Here is a 20,569-nt window from a genome sequence, read left to right as displayed (position 1 = left end):
TCACGCCAGCCTTGGTAGAAGAGCTCTGCGGTGACCGAGCTAGCTGCTGAACTTGTCTCAGCCCCAAGCACACCAGAGGATGGGAATTTTTTTTTTTTGTTGCTTTGGGGAAAAGCAACAACTTTATTTGTTGCAGCAAAGGGGCAAGGGGACAGCTCTTTAGCAAGAAGCAGCTTGTGAGAGTCATAAAGTTAATTTTACAGTTTAATTTTCAGAACTGCCCTCAATAAACACAGCATTACTTCTGGCTCTCCCAGTATTAAGTGCAATGCTGGGAAGGGTCACTGCCCAGAAACCTTCCCAGCCTCCCTGTGCTGCACGAAGCTGGCCAAGCCACAGCCCCAACTTGGCATGCACCTGCGAGGCAAATGCCCAGAGAGGCAGGACTTAAAACCGCCCTCGCTGCCAAGAGAGCTTTCATGCGCCCGTGTCCCAAACGGACAGGCACTCCCCCAGCCCCAGTTTGAGCAGATTGCAGAGGGAGACGCCTTTTTTATTTTGTTGGCGCTATGCACAAATCCACACCAACTATCTTTTGCTTGGATACGGGCAACTCCACCAACAAAAACCAAGGTTCAGACAGACAAAACCTGTCCCCCGTTTGGCAGACCTACCTCTGCAGGGTCCTGCTGGTGGGCTGCTGCCCGGCTGTCCTGGCGTAGACCCGAGGACACTTGTGGGCCAGCTCTCTGGCTGTGCTGCCCAGCAGCGTCCTGTTGCCTTTTGCTCTTCAGGATGCAAAAGAAGAAACCCAGTCTCTACAACTGCAAACGCACCTCTTGAACTTGTCCATTCCCTCCTCTCTCCCTTTGCGGTGAACACACTGGTTTTCAACACACCCTTTCAACCCTCCACCACATACGGAACGTATCCACTCAGGAAATGCCCAACTGTGCCTGCGGTACCTTGATACACCCAAGAGCCTGCTTGCATCGTTGAGGGGTACGGATGCAGCAGCGCTCAGAGGATTAACGTTCAAAACCACCCGTGCCCCAAGTGCGGGTGCCCAGCTCTGCTGTGAGCCATGGGCAAAACATCACCAGACCTGGTGCACCAGCTTACCCCTGCCGCCCCGGCGTCAACTTGGCCGTGGGAGACTCGTGCTTTGGCGACTGGCCAGTCTGGGGCTCGGAGGCCAGGGCTGGCACACAGGCCTCTGCAGGGGACCGCAGCAACGTCACGAGGTGGTCTTCAGCTTTGCAGCTCTCCTCCTGCTCCTGCTGCTGTGGCCACCTGTGTCCCAGGCCAGCTGGGGCCAGCGAGGAGCCCAGGGAACACAGGTCTGCATTGCTGGCTGCACCGATACACACATTCATGGTGCTTTGTGGCTAAAAAGGTGATGCTCAAAGACAGGCTTGCTTGAAGATGGGGCACATCCCAGCAAGATCAGCTCCCCCCATGTAGCAAGGTCCAGCTGATTTGGAAATAACCTGCATTGCCACAGAGAAAAACCATTTCCCGCTTCCCACGATTCCTCCCCACAAAAAAAAACGGGCCAAATGTGGCCCCCACCCATCGCCTCGCTACTACGGTAGCAGGCTGACTTGTATGCTGTTCCTGCTGTCAGAACACGGGACTGTTGTGGAGCACTGCCAGGGCTCCCCGTTACCCACAGGAGAATATCCCCTGTTGCCCACGACTCCTCAGATTCATGTGACCTTCCCACAAGCTTCATAGCACCCCAGTGCTTCATGCCACGGACCTGCAAAAGACGTGAGCACGGGGCCTGCCCGCTCTAGCGGGGGCCCGGAGCAGTGAAGGTAAGAGTCCATCAGAATACACGGGTCAGGTGAATGGCCAGCCAGAAGGGAAAACAGTTTAAAACTGCAGGCTCACCTGCCTCAGAGCACTGGGATAAAACCATTGCATTCCTAAAACCATGCATATTATTACTCAGCACAGTCACCCAAAACCCAGGGAGCACCCAAGTGCATGGCAGCCATGTTTTAGCAGAGCACTGCTACTTGCTTCAGGGACCTTCTAGCAATAATCCCAGCTCACCTTTACATGCTGCGCAGCTATTACTCTCTGCAACACCCCATCTTCCCTTAATGCCCCAGAAGGGTTTGCTTTGAAGACATGATAGCAGTAACCTCTCTGCAATTTTCTCCACAACACTGCCTCAGAGATACTGATACACCTCCTTTACCCTACTTTGCCTGGGGGACCACTCATGAAGTATTGCACTCTTACACAAGACCTGCAGGTAGCACGCATGGGGGAGATGCTCACTCCTCGAATAGCCGGTAGGTCGATACCTCAGTCCCCTCTGGCAGGCATGCTCTGGGCTGTCCAACAACAGGTTTTACCCCACCGTCCCTTCCCCATGCTGACATCTCTTCCCCTGACAGCTGCACGGCACGAGGGCAGCCAGCCAAAGGGCACGTCGCCATCCCTTCCTCCCAGCGCCGAGGTGTGGGAAAGCCTTGGCAACGCTCCCTCCGCTCAGCTCCTTGTCCGACATGCATGCCTCGCTGCAAACACTTCTTGCAGTGCCCGTACGTGCCTTCTGCTCTCTGTTCCCCTCCCTCTGCCCCAGTATCCACCACCAACGGATTATAGATGGCAAATGTTTCATCCTGGTTTTTCCCTCCCTTAAAATTCCTTATGGCTCTGTTCCCCATGAATTTACCTTTAAAAAAACAAAACAAAACAACCTCAAAGCCTTCTGCTGACACCATCTGCCTCAACAACCTGGGACAACAAATTACAGAAGTTTACTACCTGCTCTGTAAGAAAGCTACTCCATGTTTTGAGCTGATTTCCTTCTAGCTATGTGCCCCTCTGGTTCTAGTCATGATGATTTGGTAACTAGCACGTCGGCATCCACCTTCACAGACTTCGTAACACAGAATCACAAATAAATTTAGGCTGCAAGGGACCTCTAGAGGACGTCTGCTGCAACCTTCAGCTCACAACAGGGCTGATCCTCCCTCTCATCTAAGCCTTTCCCTTGCGAAACTGAGGCCTCCAAGCCTTTGTGGTCTCACCTGGCAGGCTGCTGCTCCATCCCATTTATCATTAGTGCCCTTCTCTAACTCCACTATGTCCTTCTGGAGATATGAAGTCCAGAGCTGCATGCAGGACTCAAGGCACCAGCACAGCAAAACTTTAGAGCTGCAAAATAAAGGCAGTTCATGTAACTGTTAGCATTTGGTTTGTGCCTGTCTGCTTCTCTTTTACATAAAGCTTTAAAAAAATTTCTATTTGGAGTTTAGAATTCAATGAACAAAAGGTCTTTTCCCCTCTTCAAACTTTCTTGACACAGCAGCACTACCGCTGGGTTACCTAGCCCTGAGGCCCTCCAGCTGATGAAGAACAACCTCCTCTGGTAACAGCCCAGCATTTGCAAAGGGCAGAAGAAATGCCCTAGAATTCGAGGTCTCGAGAGCTTCTTGAAAAGCCCAGGGCTGACCCAGCAGGTGGGAATCCATCAGGATACTTCTTCAGTGTTGCCAACGTGCAGATTTGGTCATGACTTTCTAGTGTCACACACAAGATTTCAGAGAGTCACAGGACACAGCTACATGGGTAAGATGATGTGGTTAGCAGCACTTGATATCCTCTCTTCAGGTACAGAATAAAAAAAAACGCACCACCACGTGATGTTTTTTGTTCTTACTTGCAGTAAATGATGCCCAGCCACCCATGACTGGGCCTGGGTCCCAATCCACTGTCATCAGCACAACATGGGTGACCTGACACGAGGTAGAGTCCAGCAGAATAGCTCTGTGCCCATCCATGACTGTGAACTAAATAATAAGTGACCAATTATTTCAAGAGAGAGGCTATAGCACAGTGGTGGGATTTTACAGGCTAGACTCCTACCACCAGATAAAGCCATACTACAATTTTTAAATGAGGAGGAAAAAAAAAGTCCAAGGAATGAGAGAAACCTAAGGAGAGGATTCCCTCCCTGAAACAGGGACACTGGGGAGGGTCCCACCACGCAGGATGCTGCAGGAGCCATCTGGCAGGTGGGCTGGCCTCTGGGCAACTAGCCAGCAGGGTATTTTGGCAAGTTGGAGCCTACCATGGAAGGGATTGCACACACAAGCCAAAGAAACACTCCCAGGCCCAAGGCAGTGGTCTCTGACACTGCAGACTGGCCTAGGCACCAACACTGAAAAATAAAAAAAGACACAGCACTCGTAAACTGGGCGTTTTAATGGGCAAAACATTTTCTCAGTAAACAGAGGCCACCTTCATGCATGGAAACCCTGAGCTGGAGATGACACTCACCCTGCATGAGGCACAAGGGTGGCTCAAGGACCAGCATGCCCCAATCCCGCAGCAGCCCTTGGCTGCAAAGTTAATGACTGCTTTCAGAAAATACGTGGCTCAACCCGTCGCTTTTCGCTAGGTATGGGTGGCCTAGTGCACACAGAGCACTGCTGCCTCAGCCCTATCAGAACAAAAAGAATTCCCTCCTGCAAGTGGTGCAACCTGTTCCCAGTTAGCAAAGCACCCCCAGAGTTTTGCAGAATAAGAGAGGAATTAACACAGGCAAGGTTTAATCCAGCAATACCCTCAAGGCCTCAAGCCATGAGGCATTAGCTACTCTATTTCGTCCTCAGAAAGCTGAATGTGAAAAGTTTTCTAGATCTGGCTATCTAGTGGTAAGCACTGGTAGCTGGAGAGCAGACCCTCAGACCAGGTGTCACCTGAGATCACCAAAGCCTAGAGAGCAGGGCAGGCTCCATTTTTGGTATTAATGCAAATTCTGTCCTAAGCTACATTTGTGCAAATATTCATTTGTGCAAATATTCCCTTTGGTTTGGGCAAAGGTCAGCAATTCCATTTACATACCAGGTATAAAGCATGACACCATATGCACAAACCCAACATTTAATAATCTTTCCTATTGTATCTATAGAGTCACTCAAATGGTTCCAAAGGTTTCCAGGATAAATAGCACTTTAGAAAAATAGCCACCTGGCTGGAAGGAGCTTCTAGTAATCTAACCCTTGTCACTTAAGAGTGCTGAAAAATATTGTGCTTCTGAGAAAAAACTCCAGCAGATTACAGCAGAGACCCTTGGCAGCTTGCACTTTGCGTACCGATTGGAAGAGGCAAAACCTAGATGATTTAACAGTGCCTTTTCCACAGGCAGGTTAAAGGAGGTGAATCCTTGATTAAGGTTCACAGATGAAAAGAATAAATCACTGGTATTTGGTTAAAAAAAAAAAAAAGTCCATCACCCCACATGAAAAAACATTCCAAGAGGATCAGGCTGCCTCCTTCCATCTATCCCTAACCAGCTGGAGGTCACTACACATCAAGTTTACAAGCTTTGGTTTTACCTTCAAGCAATACTTTGGCACTTCCCGAGCTTTGTGACTGAATTCACTTCCAAAGTAAACAAGTTAGAAAGTTTAACAACCATCCTGCATACAGGATTGTTAAAAAAATATTCACTAATTAGGCTTCATGAAATTAAAATGAAGCCCTCAATCTAAGTACAAGTCAGTGCAGCTCATTTGTACAAGAAGAGATACCTACTTGGTTCATACAGAGGGAGATCAGACAGAAAATCTAGGACAGTCTAGAACAGGCTCCATCAATGCAACAGTACACAACAGCAGCCATCTCCGCTTCATGTGACTGCATACTGAAAACAAGAAGTCTCTTAGGTCTACGGACTCCTTTTCAGCACATGTCAGAGGAGCACAGGACGTACTTGTGATGAAGTTGTGGTGTCCAAAGCAGCCAGACTTGATCTTTAGAGGCAGAAATGAAGTCCTCCGGCTATGCACACTCACCCTCATCCACAGTCTGTCGTTCTATTTGTCATCAGCAACACGTGTGTATTATGGCAAAAGGAAGAAAATGGGGAAGGAGAAAAAAAACCCACCAGAACACTAACCCAGTGCAGTATCTCACATTATGGCCAAGCTCTCTTCTCCAGCCGTTACCTCTGTCATTTTTGGTAGCCTCAAATCTGTCGGAGACGCACTGGGAGCGGACAGATCCCGCACAGAGACACACAGCACAGTGCACCCTCAGACGCACAGGTGAAAAACAAAAAGGGAAGGAGAGAAGGGCGGACGTGATGGAAGAATGAGATGACTCTTCTCCTGGCAGGGATGCCCATAGCCGCAGGCTCTTCCAGTGCCCTATTGTCCACTGGGAGAGAGGGTGTGGGGGCTTTGGCAAGATGACGCTTACATAAAGAAGAAGCTACAGAAAAAGAGAAAAACAGAAAAGAAAAGAAACAGAGGTTCAGAATTGAAATGAAAAAGTGAGAGAAAAAAAAAAAGAGGAACAACATTTTAGAGAAAGCAAGCCACGAAGGAAGGAGTGCACTGGGGAGGTGTCATACAAACCAACTACACCAGGGAGGCCTGGACCTCTCCAAGACACCGGCTGATTTGGAGAACAAACTCACAACCGCCACAAAAAACTACTGACAAACACCAGCACAAAACTACAGAGGCACATCAAAGGCACAAAACAACCTGCTGGGAAACCTCGCGCTTCCTCAGCCCCTCCTGTCACACCATTACAAAATGGCAACAGCAAAACCAAGTCACAAAGGCCACGCGAAGACCAAAGCGTTTGGGTAAAAATGTATTTCCTCCTCCCCGCTTCAAGTGTTGGCACTATATGTAACCTAAAGCACATACAAGAAATAACTGAACTTATGCTATAAGGTTATTATTCAATTTGTAATTCAAAAACCGAAATATTTTAACATCAAATAAAGTGACAATATCTAACAGATGCATACATATAATTTGCATTAACACTGTATGTAGGTTACACAATTATTTAGTTACAAACATGGGTTATTTTCAAATAGCAAGGTAATAAAGTTCTACATCTATAGTTTAAGGCAATCAGGATATTAAAAATGTATACAAATACAATATTTCTACCGCTGTTCACAGCTTTATTTTCTGTTAATTAAAAAACCCTTCATATTTGTACAGTTCCATGCTGATACACGCTGATGAGAGCGTCATGGCTATCATGTACTGCAAATGCAACCAGGGTCCTTGGAGAAGAGACAAATACGCACTCTTCTAACATCTCAGAAGGGCAAATGGTAACTGGATTCAAATGGACATATCGGATATGATCACACACAAAAAGACATTTCCATTCTCACTTGGACGTTTTAGGAGAAGCAGAATGAGAGCTACCTGGAGAAACACTGGTCATGTTAAATAAAGACATGCTTAAAGAGAGACACAGAGATACGGATATCTCCTTGACAAGATTTCAAGCTGTCAAAAGCACGCGGAGGGGGTGACACGAGTTGCACTTCTCAGGCTGAAGAGGAGCCCGGGGGTGGGTGCCAGTCACCGCTTTTGCCCCCTCCCCGGCAGCACTGCACACTACAGGAGATGCGAGGCGATGCATTTAACAACCATGAGTTCAAAGGACGCCTTCCTACTTACTGCCCTCCTGGAAAGGAACCGTGCAACCCCTGTGAGGTTATGGGGGAGCAAATCCTTATTCATCTCCGCCTTTTCGGCAGACCACCAGACACACGTGCCCGCCTCTACAGGGTAATCACGGCCCCTCTCTGCAACCCAGAGTTTGTTTGTTTTCCCATTCTGGGGGTTCATTCCACGTCCTGGGAACACCATCATCCCAGAAGAACACTTTTCGGTGTGCTTTCCTGCTCCTTTACATTATTCTAAGGTTTGAAATCCGCCTTGTCAGGAACATGCAGCATTATCAGCTAGTTATCATCACTGCGTAATGCACATTAAAGGCTGCAATGCCTGTCAGGAAAGGCTTTTGCCCATGCAACCGTCTGTCCACGGTTTCACCAGCTGGCTTGCTAGCTTCAAGCAGGCAAACAAGCCACGCAGGGTTGCTTTAGGCATTCAACAGGAGCTGGATGTCGTGTTCCCTAGGGCTTCTTTCCAACATGTCAGCGAAAGCAAATTATTGCAGAAAGGTTTAAAGGACTTTTAACCACGCCACTTGCAAGTAAGTGGACTTAAAGAACCCCCCAGAAAAACACAACTGGTTTCGTATCAGTAGTGAGGCAGAAAGGGCGAGTCTCTTACTACTGTACTTACATGCAAAGGTGAAAGCACATCCAACTAGATCTGAGTGTATCATTTACTCCATGCAGAACCAGGGGCTACTGTGAAAAAAGGCTTAAGTAAAGAAAAGAAAGAAGTGCAGCAATAAAAAGCTAAACATGGCCCAGGGGTTTAAGGAGAGAAAAAGAAAAAAAAAGAAAAGAAACAAAAGTCATTAACATCTCCTTTGGCAAAAAAACCAAAACAGTACCTTTAAGTTTTGCAAGTTTGCAGTTTACTCCCAGTTTCTCCAAAACAGCTTGCTTTTTGCTGGGGAAAGAAACTCAACCAAAAATACATCAATGCTCTTGGCCACAGCTTTCTGCCAAAATAAAAAAATATATATATATAGCTAGACTCAGCTGATTTCCCCTGCCAAACATCCCTTGAAGGGCTGTTAAATTAAGCAGGGCAAATAAATGTTAAAATTAAGTTTTCTACTTGGCACAAAATGCTGGTAATTAAAAAGAGGACATGCACAGAGACAGCTGAAGCAAAGCATACCGCCACAAACATTCAATGACGTGCATGTGATGTGACTGTAAAAAAAAAAATTATGTCAAAACCCAAACTTCTTCCTTGATAACTCAAGATTTTAAAGCTGAGTTTGCCAGAAGCCACAAGAACCATAGTTTCATTTTTCCAAACAACCCCCTAGCAAACCTATTTATCTTGACAAAAAGTGCATCAAGGTCGGTAAGACCAGGAGGTGCAATTTAAAAAACAAACAATTAAAAAAAAATTTTTTTAAAAAAAAAGAGAGAGAGAGAGAAAAGGCTCAACTATTTTATTTCCAGCTTATTTATCTCCAATCAATTTTTGCTGTCTGTCCAAGACACTGTATTTAGATATCCTCTTCCCAAAGCCATGTTTAAGCGGTGCAGGTTAAAAGGAAGACAAGCCAAAAGCTAACCCCCAAGCACATCTCCCAATCCAACACTTCAGAAAAAGGTGATAATTCTGTCTCCCCCTGCCACCACCCCTCAAGAGAGGCAAGAAGTTCCATCCCAGAAACAAGCAAAGAACTGCAGTGTGTGAGACTTAGGTGGAAAGAGTTATTTTTAAGAGTGCTTTCAAGAAAGAAACAGGAGACTACCTAGCTAGGAGCAGTGGAAATGCTGGCTATACATCAGCAGAAGACAAAGAAATCCAGAAGTCATAGAGTAAGCATGGCTCGCCACTTCTTGGGAAGGAAGGGAAAGACTCTGTCCGAAAAGCAATGGCATAGAAAATACACATTAAACAGATCAATTTCCGCACCACGCTGGCCACAGAGCGAGGCTTGGCTTATGCTCAATCTCCTTTGCACGTTCAAGGGACATCTCAATGGGACATTGTCCCTGGTGCAGGAGGGCTGGTGGGGAGCGCGGGAATGTGCGGCCAGGCACCCTCTCTCCCTTGACGTGAAATTCCGGATCCCGCAGCTTTGCACGTCGGTATTTAAGCACATGCAGGAATCCTCCTGAAGGCTCTAAGAGGATGCTCAAGGCTATACCTTCCCCCCGCCCAGGCATTTGATTCTGTAGGGGCTGCTAAGTCTTGCTAAGATCACGCACTTGGAAACCAGGTACTTTCTAAAGCAAGGTTTCAAGGTTATGGTCAGGCAAGTAATACGTGGAAAGCAGTAATGAGAAACGGTCCTTCTCCCAGGCACCTGCAGCGCCGCTTGGTTCCCACCGCAGCATTCAGCAGGTAGCTACTACACTGAACTGGAAGGGTGGCTGTAAAAATATGCCAGCACATGACAATAAATGGAAGCCAACTAGTATGATCAAGTCAGACAACAAAAACAGGAACTAATAAAAAATATCATGCAAATGTAATGGCATGCAAGGTCAGTTAAACTTTTGTTATCTACACACACATACCCCCCCTCCCTCTCGCCCAACAGCGGGACTCATCGCTCTAACACATTAGCTGTTGAAGGAATATGGGTCGGACTAAACTCCAGGGTTTAGCCACCCCAGGGGCTGGGCTGTGACCCTCGTACAGCAGTGATTCCCTGAGGCTGGTTTCGGTGGACTCAGGGGCTCCTTCAGCACAGGGCTATTGCAGCCAGCCCCCCGAGAGCTGGGGAGGCCAGCAGCACTGAGGACCCGATCCAGTCAATGATGCTCACCCGAGCTGCTGACATCCAGCCCTGACTCAGTTCAAATTTGGAGCCAAGAGTGATTTACTGCTGCTGACATTGACAAGAAAAATACATGGTATCGTTACCTTGCCCCGCCACCCACCCCTGAACTTCCAGTTCCATACAGTCCTGTACCCAATCCTTCTTCCTTCTTGTTCCCACTATGTTATTAGATGAGTTAATAGTTATTCATGTTAAAAAATGGAAAAAAAAAAAAGAAAAAAGAAAGAAAACAGATGGCAGAGACACATTACTGCAAAAGCAGGTGAATGCAGGAACATCCTTGGCTTGACAGGCTTTATGTGAAGCTTGCACTGCAAGTTAAAAAAAAGAACAAAAAACAAAAAAGTTAGCAATACTTGAACTCAAAATGAAGGAAAAAAAAAAACCAAAATCAAAGAAAGCTGGGAGAGCCGACACCAGCAACCCGCTCTGGTGGATGGGCATGCAGATGGATTATGAAATTATAAAGAAATTAAACCTCAGGGCTGGGTTCTACTCCAGCCTACGACAAGCAAAAGCAAAAAGAAAAACTGAGGGGGCAGAACTACTAAACAACCAACCACATCAGTTAGTCAAGGTTACAGTCTGTAATCACACAGTGGCTGGTGTCTTTAAGGTTCCTTTTTTTTCAGAATGTGCATGGCTGAGGTGTATGGTTGCAGGTGTCCGGTTTGGGTTACTTTACACAGGCACTCTTGCAGAAGGCTGCGTGCCCAGCCTTTACCCAAACTCGGCATCTCAGACGTAGGTGCCATGATGTCTCCCAGCACTTCAGCACATCAGCTTTCAGACCCAGGTCAGATCCTTCAGACATCAACAAAACCCTGTTTTTACAGGGTGTTGGGCCAGGCCCTGACGTGTGTGTTACACAGCTCGGGTTATAGCTGTGTGTTAGAGCTCAGGAATTATTTTGGGACTAAAGCATGGCCCACGACAGCCAGGCCAGTCACATTGGACTGGAAACTATTATGCAGAAAGGAAACTGGAAAAAAGTTTTTCATCTGGTTTTCAGAAGTAGCTTGAAAGAAAGAGAGCCCAAACAGATGGTCCCGGCTCCTGGGGGGGTTGAGGATGAGCAAGTAACACAACGGCACATGTTGAGGCATGCATGTGGCCATCTACCAAACAACAGGCAAGCACCAGAAGGCTTATCTGCTGCTCCTATTTGGTTTTGCCAAGTCCATTGCCAGGAACCATCTCCAGATTGTTCAGGTTTGAAGCACAGTCCCATCCCAAAATTATGGCAGGGGCTTGATAAGTATCCTCAGCCCCACATTTAGTAAAGTACTTGAGTACGTGTCTGTTCTACAGTCACATGTGTGTCTGAGGTACACAGATGTGCTGTCCTGAAGATGGCACACTCCTGTCATCAGGCCAGAGCTCCAACAATTTTAGATAAAAAAAGCATAAGCTACAGGAATCTGAGAGATGTATTACGAAAAAAAAGGTATAAAAAGACAAGTTGTTCCTACAGGAATAGTCTGGAAATCGAGAGGGCCAAGTTCTCCCTCATGGAGTTAGGCCAGCAGCAGATTTCACCCTGAGCCTTTCCTCCAGCTTGCACAGCACAGCGGAAAGTCTCTGTTGTCCAAGTTGGAGAAATCTGATCCCACTTTGAGAAAAAAGCATTCCCATGAATTACTTTCTGGGGAGGCTACAAAGATCGTGCATGGCAAGGATTTCCCCTGGCAACTGCACAAGAACTACCACGATCCAGATCAGCACAGAGAAAGGTCGAAAGCCTTACCTAAATAAACTGCAGCTTTTCATTAGAGTGCAAGGAGGAATTTTAAAGCCTTTAGAAAAACCAAGGTGTGCTACAAGGCAGAAGCATCAGCATTTCCCTTTAAAGCCTCTGTTAGTAATTCAGACGCTAAAGAACAATTGAAGCAGTTACAGCACCTGGTGTGGAGCGACACTGAAAGGACACACTAAAACACGTGCATGTTCCTCATGACTGGATTTCTGTGAATGCATCAGCAAAGCAAAAACTGTGTTGGTCATGGTCGCTGGAAACATCCATGTATCACACCCACAACATTGTGCATGTGCCAGCCAACTTCACAGAAGCAAATAGTAGCTAACACTGACTACCAAAAGTTACAAAACTCCCCAGACCATTATATACTGCACTGGTCTCAGATCTAAGTGGTAAAAAAAACTGACTGCAGAGTTCCTAAAAATATTAAGCTACCAACTCTGTTTAAGAGATAAGAAAAAGGTCTTCAAAATTTTCTATTCTTTTTAGCAAACAGGTCACCGTGTCTGAATTCTCATGTGAGAGAAGATCGGTGTTTCAGCCTATCCTATTTACAGGCATCGTCGCAGAGCAGTATTTCAGCATGCTTGGGCATTAGCTGCCGACACTTACTGCTTCCACAGTTCAGCGTGACACTGATCAGTCTGTAATAATTTCTTTACCCAAGCAGAGCATGCAGCGCACAAGCACTCTATGTATTTCAGCGGGTGCCGAAGGCCAGGTTCTCAGTTAGCCTGAAGCAGCATGGCTCCATAGGAGCTACATCAATTTACATCAGCTGGGGAACTAGCCCTAGGCCCTTCCCCGGGGAAGCCAGGGGCAGAAGCAACAAATGATGGGCACCGAACCAGCAGTAGAGACAGGGGACATGCAGTGAGCATCAGCGTAACTTCCCAAAGTATAAAAATATACTAGTATATATGCAACACAACAGGATCTCATCGGTTCACGCTGTAAGACAGCTCAGACCTGTCTTAAGTTCACGGGTTAGCAAGGGAGACAGAAGTGCCTATACCACAGGCCTACTAGCATTTTGGTTTTTTCAACAGCAACAGCTTAGTGTTAATCGAGCAGGTTACTCTGCCAGAGTCTATTAAGGAATGCACCCCTTCACTATTGGCTATTAAGAGAAGCGTGGAACTGTCATTTTTGTGTGTGGGTTGAAGAAGTGTTTTTTCACTGAGATTTGCTGCATTACCGCTTTTACAACTTTCCCGATTGTAGTCATCAACTAGCACTGTTGTCACAGATGACCCAGAAATGACTTGCATAAGCATCCCCTTACTAGGTACAGAAAAAGCAAATGGAAATTACGACAGGAGGCCTCAAAGCAGCCTCTGTTACAGTAACCTGTCTTGCTGCGCTATACAAACAAGCCATGCGCGGTCTGCTTCACCTCTGCGAGGTTCGTCTGGCTTCTCTGTACATACCGCATCTAAGTGGACCTTGTGTTCGGGTTTTTAAAGCACGGTGAAGTAGCCAGTATCATGTAATAAATAGGGGTCTCTTGTGCTAATAGCAAGCTAAACAGCCATCTCCAAGTACAGGCTGCAAGGAGGTTATGTCAATTTGGATCCATCTAGAGCTCAAGTTTTTCAGCGGAGCTCTGCAGTGACTTAACTCTGAGCCCAAGTCAATAGCAATGTTCCTCCAGTTTCAATGGAAGCAGAGTTAGGTCCAAACTGAGCACATCCGAAAAAACCCGCCTCCAAATACTGACCATAGGACAGACTCCGTCCACAGATACACTTGGTGCCTACTAAGTTGCTGGAATCGCAAGAGTACTGGAGAATATAGATTTATACTCCTGGCATACAAATATAAAATAGTAGAAAACAGTGCCATCATCTTTACTAAAACGTATGGGTTTCTTAGCTTATTATGTCAACTCGATACAACCACAAATGCCATTTACCTGCAGTTATGGTACCGTAGTAGTTTGGTTTAAAAAAAAAAAACCAACAACAAAAATCAACAAAAAAACCCCCAACAACAACAAAAAAAACCCACCACCACACCAAAATTTCTTGTCCTTAAAGCAAGCTTCCAAGTATGTACTTTTGGCACTAGCATTTCCCATGTAAAAATAACATGGTGGTTTTGGTTTCTAATCTACCTCTACTTACAACTATAACCCTAATGAATGGGAACTGGAGATTACTCTTGAGTGAAAGAAAGGTCGGGTAGAGACCCCCTTAATAATTTTGGCTCAGGCAGATAAATCTGAGTCCAGAACACCCCAGAGCTGTTCCAGAAGGTGCTGGACAGATCATAGGTCAAACCTCCACCATCTGATTGCTCTCCCATACCAGTTAGACTTCGACGTAAAATTTGAAGGTGCTATTCTAGAGAAAAATTAAGATCATGTCCCTGGCCCACCCTTTAGAAAAAAAATATTTTATTTGATCAGGCTGATAAAAGCCCAGTTTCCAGTCTGGTAATGGGGAAAAGCAAATACAGACATGCAGCAAGAAAGAAAAAACAACCTCCCAAACTGTAACAAACCCTACAAAGGATGTGGCAGACATCCGCTTACTTTTTTTTGTCCTTGTCTTTCTTGGTTTGTTGAGAACCTGCCTGCTGAGCCTGTGACTGTAATAGCTGAGCTGCTGCCTTCTTCTTTTGAAAGTTGTTCAGCTCTTCCTCAAGTTCCTTCTTTTTGTCTTCCACTTTTTTCTTCTCTTCTTGGTGAGTCCTCTTTAGATGGTCAAACTTTTCGTGAAGCTGCCGGGACAGAGACAATGAGAATTGGACAGGAAGAGAAGAACGTTCCACCCCGATTACTGGTAATGATGCCTGAAGCAGTTCCGCTGGCACTGAGGCCTCACTGCATTAATAACAAGTCACTGGTCTGTCCCAAGAGTGGCTGACTTGGTGAGAAAAGCCCTGCAATTAGCACACACTTGCACACACAGATGGCAGGAATTTTAGTTGCTGTAGGAGTATGACAGGTCTCTGGATACTTCCAAAACCCCATGTTCCATCCCTCATTGCTTTGTACCTAGGGGACTCTCTCATGCTCATGCAAAGCAATAAAACGTGGCCATTCAGGGCAACACACTTGTCTGGGGCTCTTCTCTGTACCTCTGTAGAAGTACAGGCTCCTCCGTGAGGCCCAAGAAACGGCTCCCTCCCCTAGCAAGACATCTATGTTTTCTCTGTCCCGCAGTAATCAGCGCTGATCTACATGTACCGAGCAAATCACGGTAGGGCAGCTCTGTCACGTCCCTCTACAACTATGCTGAGTGGGACTTACTGCCCTCTGGGAAGTCCTTATCTACTTACTGAAAGTCTCCAGAAAGGCGCGACTGCTGAAGGGCAGCGCTTGCCATACCATAGCCGAGGATCCACTGCAAATCGACATGACTTTCAGTAGCAAACATATTCTCTCCTTTGGGTGGGACTGATGACGCGAGAGAGGAGAGAGGGCTCCCACGGCACAGCAAGGCTGGCACTTCTGGGGGGTATGTAGCTGCAGCTGCTGTTATGGTCACACTGCAGCATCTTCCACTCGCTCCTTGGTATATATACTCCTCCAGCTGCCCAAAACCAGGGAACACTCCCGCTCCATTTTACAGGCACAGAAAAGTGGCAGAGGACTTCTGTAACGGGGTCATGCCACAAGTCCATGGCAAGACTGGGAACAGAGTTCACATCTGCTTCCTGAGACTGTTTATGCACAGCAGGCACCTTTGCAAGCTTGATGTTAGAATCTGGATGGCTCACCTTCTCAGGGCTCTCTTGGAAAAGCCCCAGCCTAAACCCTCACACACAGTTCTCTGAGTTACAATATACTCACATCTTTCTCTGCTTCCTTCAACTCTGCTTCCTTCTCCTTCACTCGCATGACGAACATCTGCCTCATTTCATCCTCCTTCTTCTGGAGTTCACCCAGGAATTCGTTCCTCTTTGCTTCATAAGTCTCTTGAAGACTGTTACAAACACAGAAAAAACAGTCAGAGCTGTGTTTCCAGCACAGTCGTGAGTTTCCGGCCTTTGGTGATCCTACTGCACGCATTGTCTCATCACAAAACTTAATCTGAGGTCCCTGACTACAACAGAGATGTGAACACCTCCACCGAAACCAGTCGTAGCTTGCTAGGTGGCAGCAGTGGGAGACAAACTGGCAAGGAAAAAACGAGCACACTATTCAGGATCCTATAAATCACTTGGCAGGCAGGATGACTGTCCTCAAAAGTAAACAGCCACTATGTAAGCATCCACAGCAATCCCTGATGCTCACATGGCTTGTCATCTGTTTGAGTCACACCTTCTCACTTAGCCTACTGTTTGTCCTGAACCTCTTCATTTGAAGCGTGAGATTTGTGGAACAGACACAGGCATATCAGAGTGTGAAATCTGGCTTTATGTAGTTCAGTAAGCATGGCCCGGACACAGAGCAAAACTAATTTTCACTACTCATTGCTAATGGATTCAGTTCAGGGGCTTGATTTAGACAGAGCCACCTTGGGAGACCTCTCTTTCTCCTTTAGCTCTTACGGGAGGCTAAGCCTTTGCGAACGAGCAGCAGCGTTCCTCCTCTAAATAACCATGTTACTGGATCCCTTCATTCCTTTATTCCCCCCCCTACTTCTTGGCATTCCTTTATTTCCCCAGCACTGAGATACCGCAGCAAAAATCTGGGACACAAAATATGTTGTCCACGCACCTCTGAGATTTTCAGAGCCTCTTAGGAACTCTGGGTGCCAAATTCCTCTTCATTTTATTCCTTAAATGGATTTGGATATTTCAGCCATAATGATAGTGTGGGAATGATAACTATTTCCCCCAAAATGCTTTTTTGAAAAAGCATTTTTTAAAGGAAAACTCCACTGATACCACACTGATACATTGCATCCATGCGCCTAAGGAGCACATTAATCACTGGACTAGAGGAACATCTTAATCGCATTAAAGCCAAGCTTATGCCTTTCCTGGCACGTGGCGGGGGTTTTGGTGGCTTTTTGTTGGTTGATTTTGTTTGGGTTTTGGTGGGGGTGGGGTCTGGTGGGGTGTTGAGCTGGGGACAAAACCTGACAGATAAACCCAAGACTTTGGTTTGACACTGCTAATTGATGGGCACTTCAGTTGCCTCCTGAAATACTCCACAGACAGGATGCCCGGAACTGCTCTTGCACAGCACTGGCCTTCCTGAAGGAATTGCACGATGCCAGCTGACCACACCAGCTTCCCATACGTGGAAGCAAAAATGCCGATTCTGAAAACGACAAAAAACTTTTCATGGGAGAACAGAGCAAGAGGCATCTTTGGATTCTTAACTCAATCAAGAACAGCAGATAGAGATCAGGAGACTCAAATCAAAACCTCCCCATAATTCAGTCTTGGATTTAATCCTCTGACTGTGGATACTGAAGCTTAAATTCATAAACCCTTCTGAAGGGCCTGGCTAGAGTCTAGAAGAACCCTGAGGGCAGATTAGCCTTCACTGCTCAGTGAGCAAAAATTGAATCTGCAATTAGTGACACACTATACTAGGGAGCAGCAGAGCCTTACGGACCGAAACAAAAAACTCTGCACGCTGCTAATCATATCCTGTATTGCAAACATTTCTTGCAAAGCTCGTTTCCAGAGACACAATGCCGAGTGATGGGCAAGCAGGAAAAAGCTGGCAGGAGCGAGGGTGGCAGAGGCTTGTTTTTAAATTGTCCCAGGTTTCATGCTAGTCCTGGCTTCAAGCTTAAAAACTTACCACTAACCTAAATCTGGCATGCTTAATTCTCTACTGAACTGACTCCAACTTCCAGAGAAGCAAAGTTCTCAGAGAAACTGGCCCGGCAACTCAGGCTGCATATGAAAAAAAACCTTACAGCCCTAAGGAATAACAGTCCAAACCAACTGGGATCCCTGCAGCTTCTCACAGACAAAGATGACAAGGGAATTTGCTTTTTAAGTAGACAAACATATGAACCTAGATTACAAGAGTACCTTCATTCCCCAACACACACACCACCACTGAATGATGTCCTTGCAAATAATATTCTTTTAAAAAAAAGTATTTTGAGAAAATGAACCAGAGCATCAGAGAAACCAGTCCACAGCAGACGCAGGACCGCAGAAGGGTCTCTGCGCAACAGAGGACCCCATTTCACAGAGCAGATGCCTGCGGGGGCACCGGTGCTCCCTCCTCACCTCCTGCAGCCTGGACAAGCGGCAGGGTTTCTGCCAGCAAGGTGGGTCTCAACCATTGCCAGCCTCCCCTTTTCACACCTCACCCAAGCACCTACGCAGCCCCAACGGTTCGCTGGGGTCTTTTGCCCTGCTCACCCTGAGAGTTACAAAAGGCTCCCTGCTCCTGACTGATGCAAACCAGCTGAAGAGCAGCGGTCCCTGTGGCTCCCAGGGCCCAGACCCGGCAGAAAGGCATGCTTTTGATCCCTGGTCTCAGAAGGAAGAACAGAAAGCACCAAACCTACTGTTTTCCTCATTTCAGATATACATCAGCCTCAGCCAAACAGCTTGGGATCATGGGTTTTGTTTGTTTATTGGAGGGAGGAGGCACCCAGAGCAAACTGTTCTGAACTAGCACGTACCAGATGGAGAAATTCTGTACATTTTCATTTCCTTTCTACTTATAGCTTGGTCAAAAGAGGCCTCGTGTACAGGAAGCAATGGAAATTCCTCAGATTCCTTAAAGGGAAGGGCTGAGCCCATCTTAAGCCATTGCTCTCCAGAAAGGAAATCCAATAAAGCCTCACACTGGGGCTTAGTAACAGAACTGGGCTCAACTGATTCCAGCAGAATTTCTATGCTGCAAAAGAAATGCAGCTGCATAAACTCAGCAAGTCACAAATAAAACCCTGAACTGATGCAAACTCCACGGTGTAGCGCAGACCTTGCTCAGCTCATCATGGAGCGCTGTTTTCCAGAAACACAAACACCAGGCGCCCACTTTGCCTTCTGCTCTGGAGCCCACCTGGCTTTCCCCTGTTGAGGATCAGAGATGAACCATGTCCATGGTTATCCGCGCAAGCCAGCGGCACGGCTGCCGTCTCAGGGATTGGCACGCCAATCCCTGACACGCACGTGCGTTATGGGCGTAAACTCACACTGATGCGTGTTTGATTCTGACTGCTTTCCCCTGGGGCAGAGAGGAGCGTGGGATGTTGCTAAGGCAGCAGGTGCCATTATTGGGGAAAAGTTGGAGAGGAATGGGAAACAGGAAATGAAAGGAGAAAACAAACACTCCCTCCCAAATTCCCACACAGCTGTTGTCCCTGGCTAATGACTTGGGCTTCAGACCAATAAAGCTGTCAGACAGCATAAACTCTGTATTTAGTAAAAAGCCAAATCTTAAACCTCAGACAACAGCACCCTCTTCACAGCACACCTTGGAACAGCTGTGAAAAGCTCCAGGATGGTCAACAAGAACATTTATCCCAGGATCTCCCCTTTGGTAACCAGCTATACCTCAACACAAGTCACCTTCATCACAGCATGGACACAGCTGCGCTTTTCAAGCCCAGCAATTGTATGGGGCCCTGACTTGCAGCAGAGCAAGCTGGCTGCAAAACACAGTTGAATCTGCAGTGGAGAGAAGGGGCACTAATGTATCACCTAAACATCTCAAAACCTGCCCTTCTCCACAGGCAAAAAGTGCCAGGAGGAGTTTCTGAAGTGATTAACAAACTCGCTATTCAACAGATTCACCCAAGTCTCCATGAAGCTCATAGTACTGTCAGTAAGAAGATGAGCATAAACCTCACTTAAGACTAGACAGTTCATAGGTTTTTAGGAAAGCAAGAGCAAGGGCGGAGACGGGGGGGAATCAGCTTCCCAACCCCAAAATGAGATTCTCCCAGCTTGAAAATATGACAAGCCAACAATGTGAACAGTTAATTGATATTAACTGTGCCCAATCGGACACACCTACAAGCCCTGACTGCATTCTACCACCAACTCTCTCACCACATCTTACAAAAAAATGCCCCCTTCCATGATGCTGAGGACAAAAACACACCAGCAAACAGTAGTGATCCTCACGGCAGGCTTTGCATTACAGCAGGCTCTCAGCCACGTAGAGCAATCGACAGTTTCAAACGTGGACAGCAAAATCCAGCTGAAGAATCCAGCAAGGAACTGCTCTCCACCCTGAGTGACAGGAGGAGCATTTAGAAATCAACCCTTTTGACACTTTTTAGTACTGGCTGACAGATAGCAGGTAGGAGATAGACTGAAAGGCACGCACTTGTGAGTGAGGGCCAGCAGCTTATATTTGATGTGGCAAAGCAAGGGATGCTCAGAGAAGGGTGCAAAGAAAACTGATACAACTTCAGCAACAAGGTGCAGATAAGATCCATGGCCATGTGCTTCTTCCTCCTAAACTTTCCATGTTGATCTGATGTCGGTCATATTCTGCCCCCAAAACAAATCACCTTCAAGCACCCTGGTGACATTTTGTACGCTCTAGAAAGCCTGTATCGCCGTGCTGCAGGGTTGCAGACATTTCCAAAATGTTAGGGTGAGAATTGGCTTTCTCAGCCACCCAAACTTTTCCTGTGCTTCTCCGGTACAAATCCTAGGCCCTGATGGAAAGATTGCATTGCACAAGGTTTTCCTCCCCAGCCACACTTTAGATTCTCAGCTGCTGTAAGTGACCGTGGCTATTCCTTCCCT

The 20,569-nt window shown here is 46.7% G+C and overlaps 1 protein-coding gene across 2 annotated transcripts in view; it reads right to left on the bottom strand.

Annotated features, from left to right (window-relative positions):
• SEPT11 (septin 11) overlaps positions 1–20,569 on the bottom strand; it is a 36,180-nt gene that overhangs the window by 2,529 nt on the left and 13,082 nt on the right. Inside the window, exons 7-8 of one of the 2 annotated variants that reach the window (XM_010575513.1) lie at positions 15,735–15,867; positions 14,472–14,659 (exon numbers count right to left, since the gene is read on the bottom strand). In XM_010575513.1, the coding sequence (XP_010573815.1) occupies positions 14,472–14,659; positions 15,735–15,867 (321 nt within the window). Of the gene's footprint in view, positions 1–13,974; positions 14,660–15,734; positions 15,868–20,569 lie in introns of those variants that run through there. The other variant, XM_010575514.1, reaches the window with a different exon arrangement.

Source organism: Haliaeetus leucocephalus, unplaced genomic scaffold, assembly GCF_000737465.1.
Source record: "Haliaeetus leucocephalus isolate CR32 unplaced genomic scaffold, Haliaeetus_leucocephalus-4.0 Scaffold484, whole genome shotgun sequence".
Taxonomy (NCBI): Eukaryota; Metazoa; Chordata; class Aves; order Accipitriformes; family Accipitridae; genus Haliaeetus; species Haliaeetus leucocephalus.
This window is presented reverse-complemented; position numbering and strand designations above follow the sequence as displayed.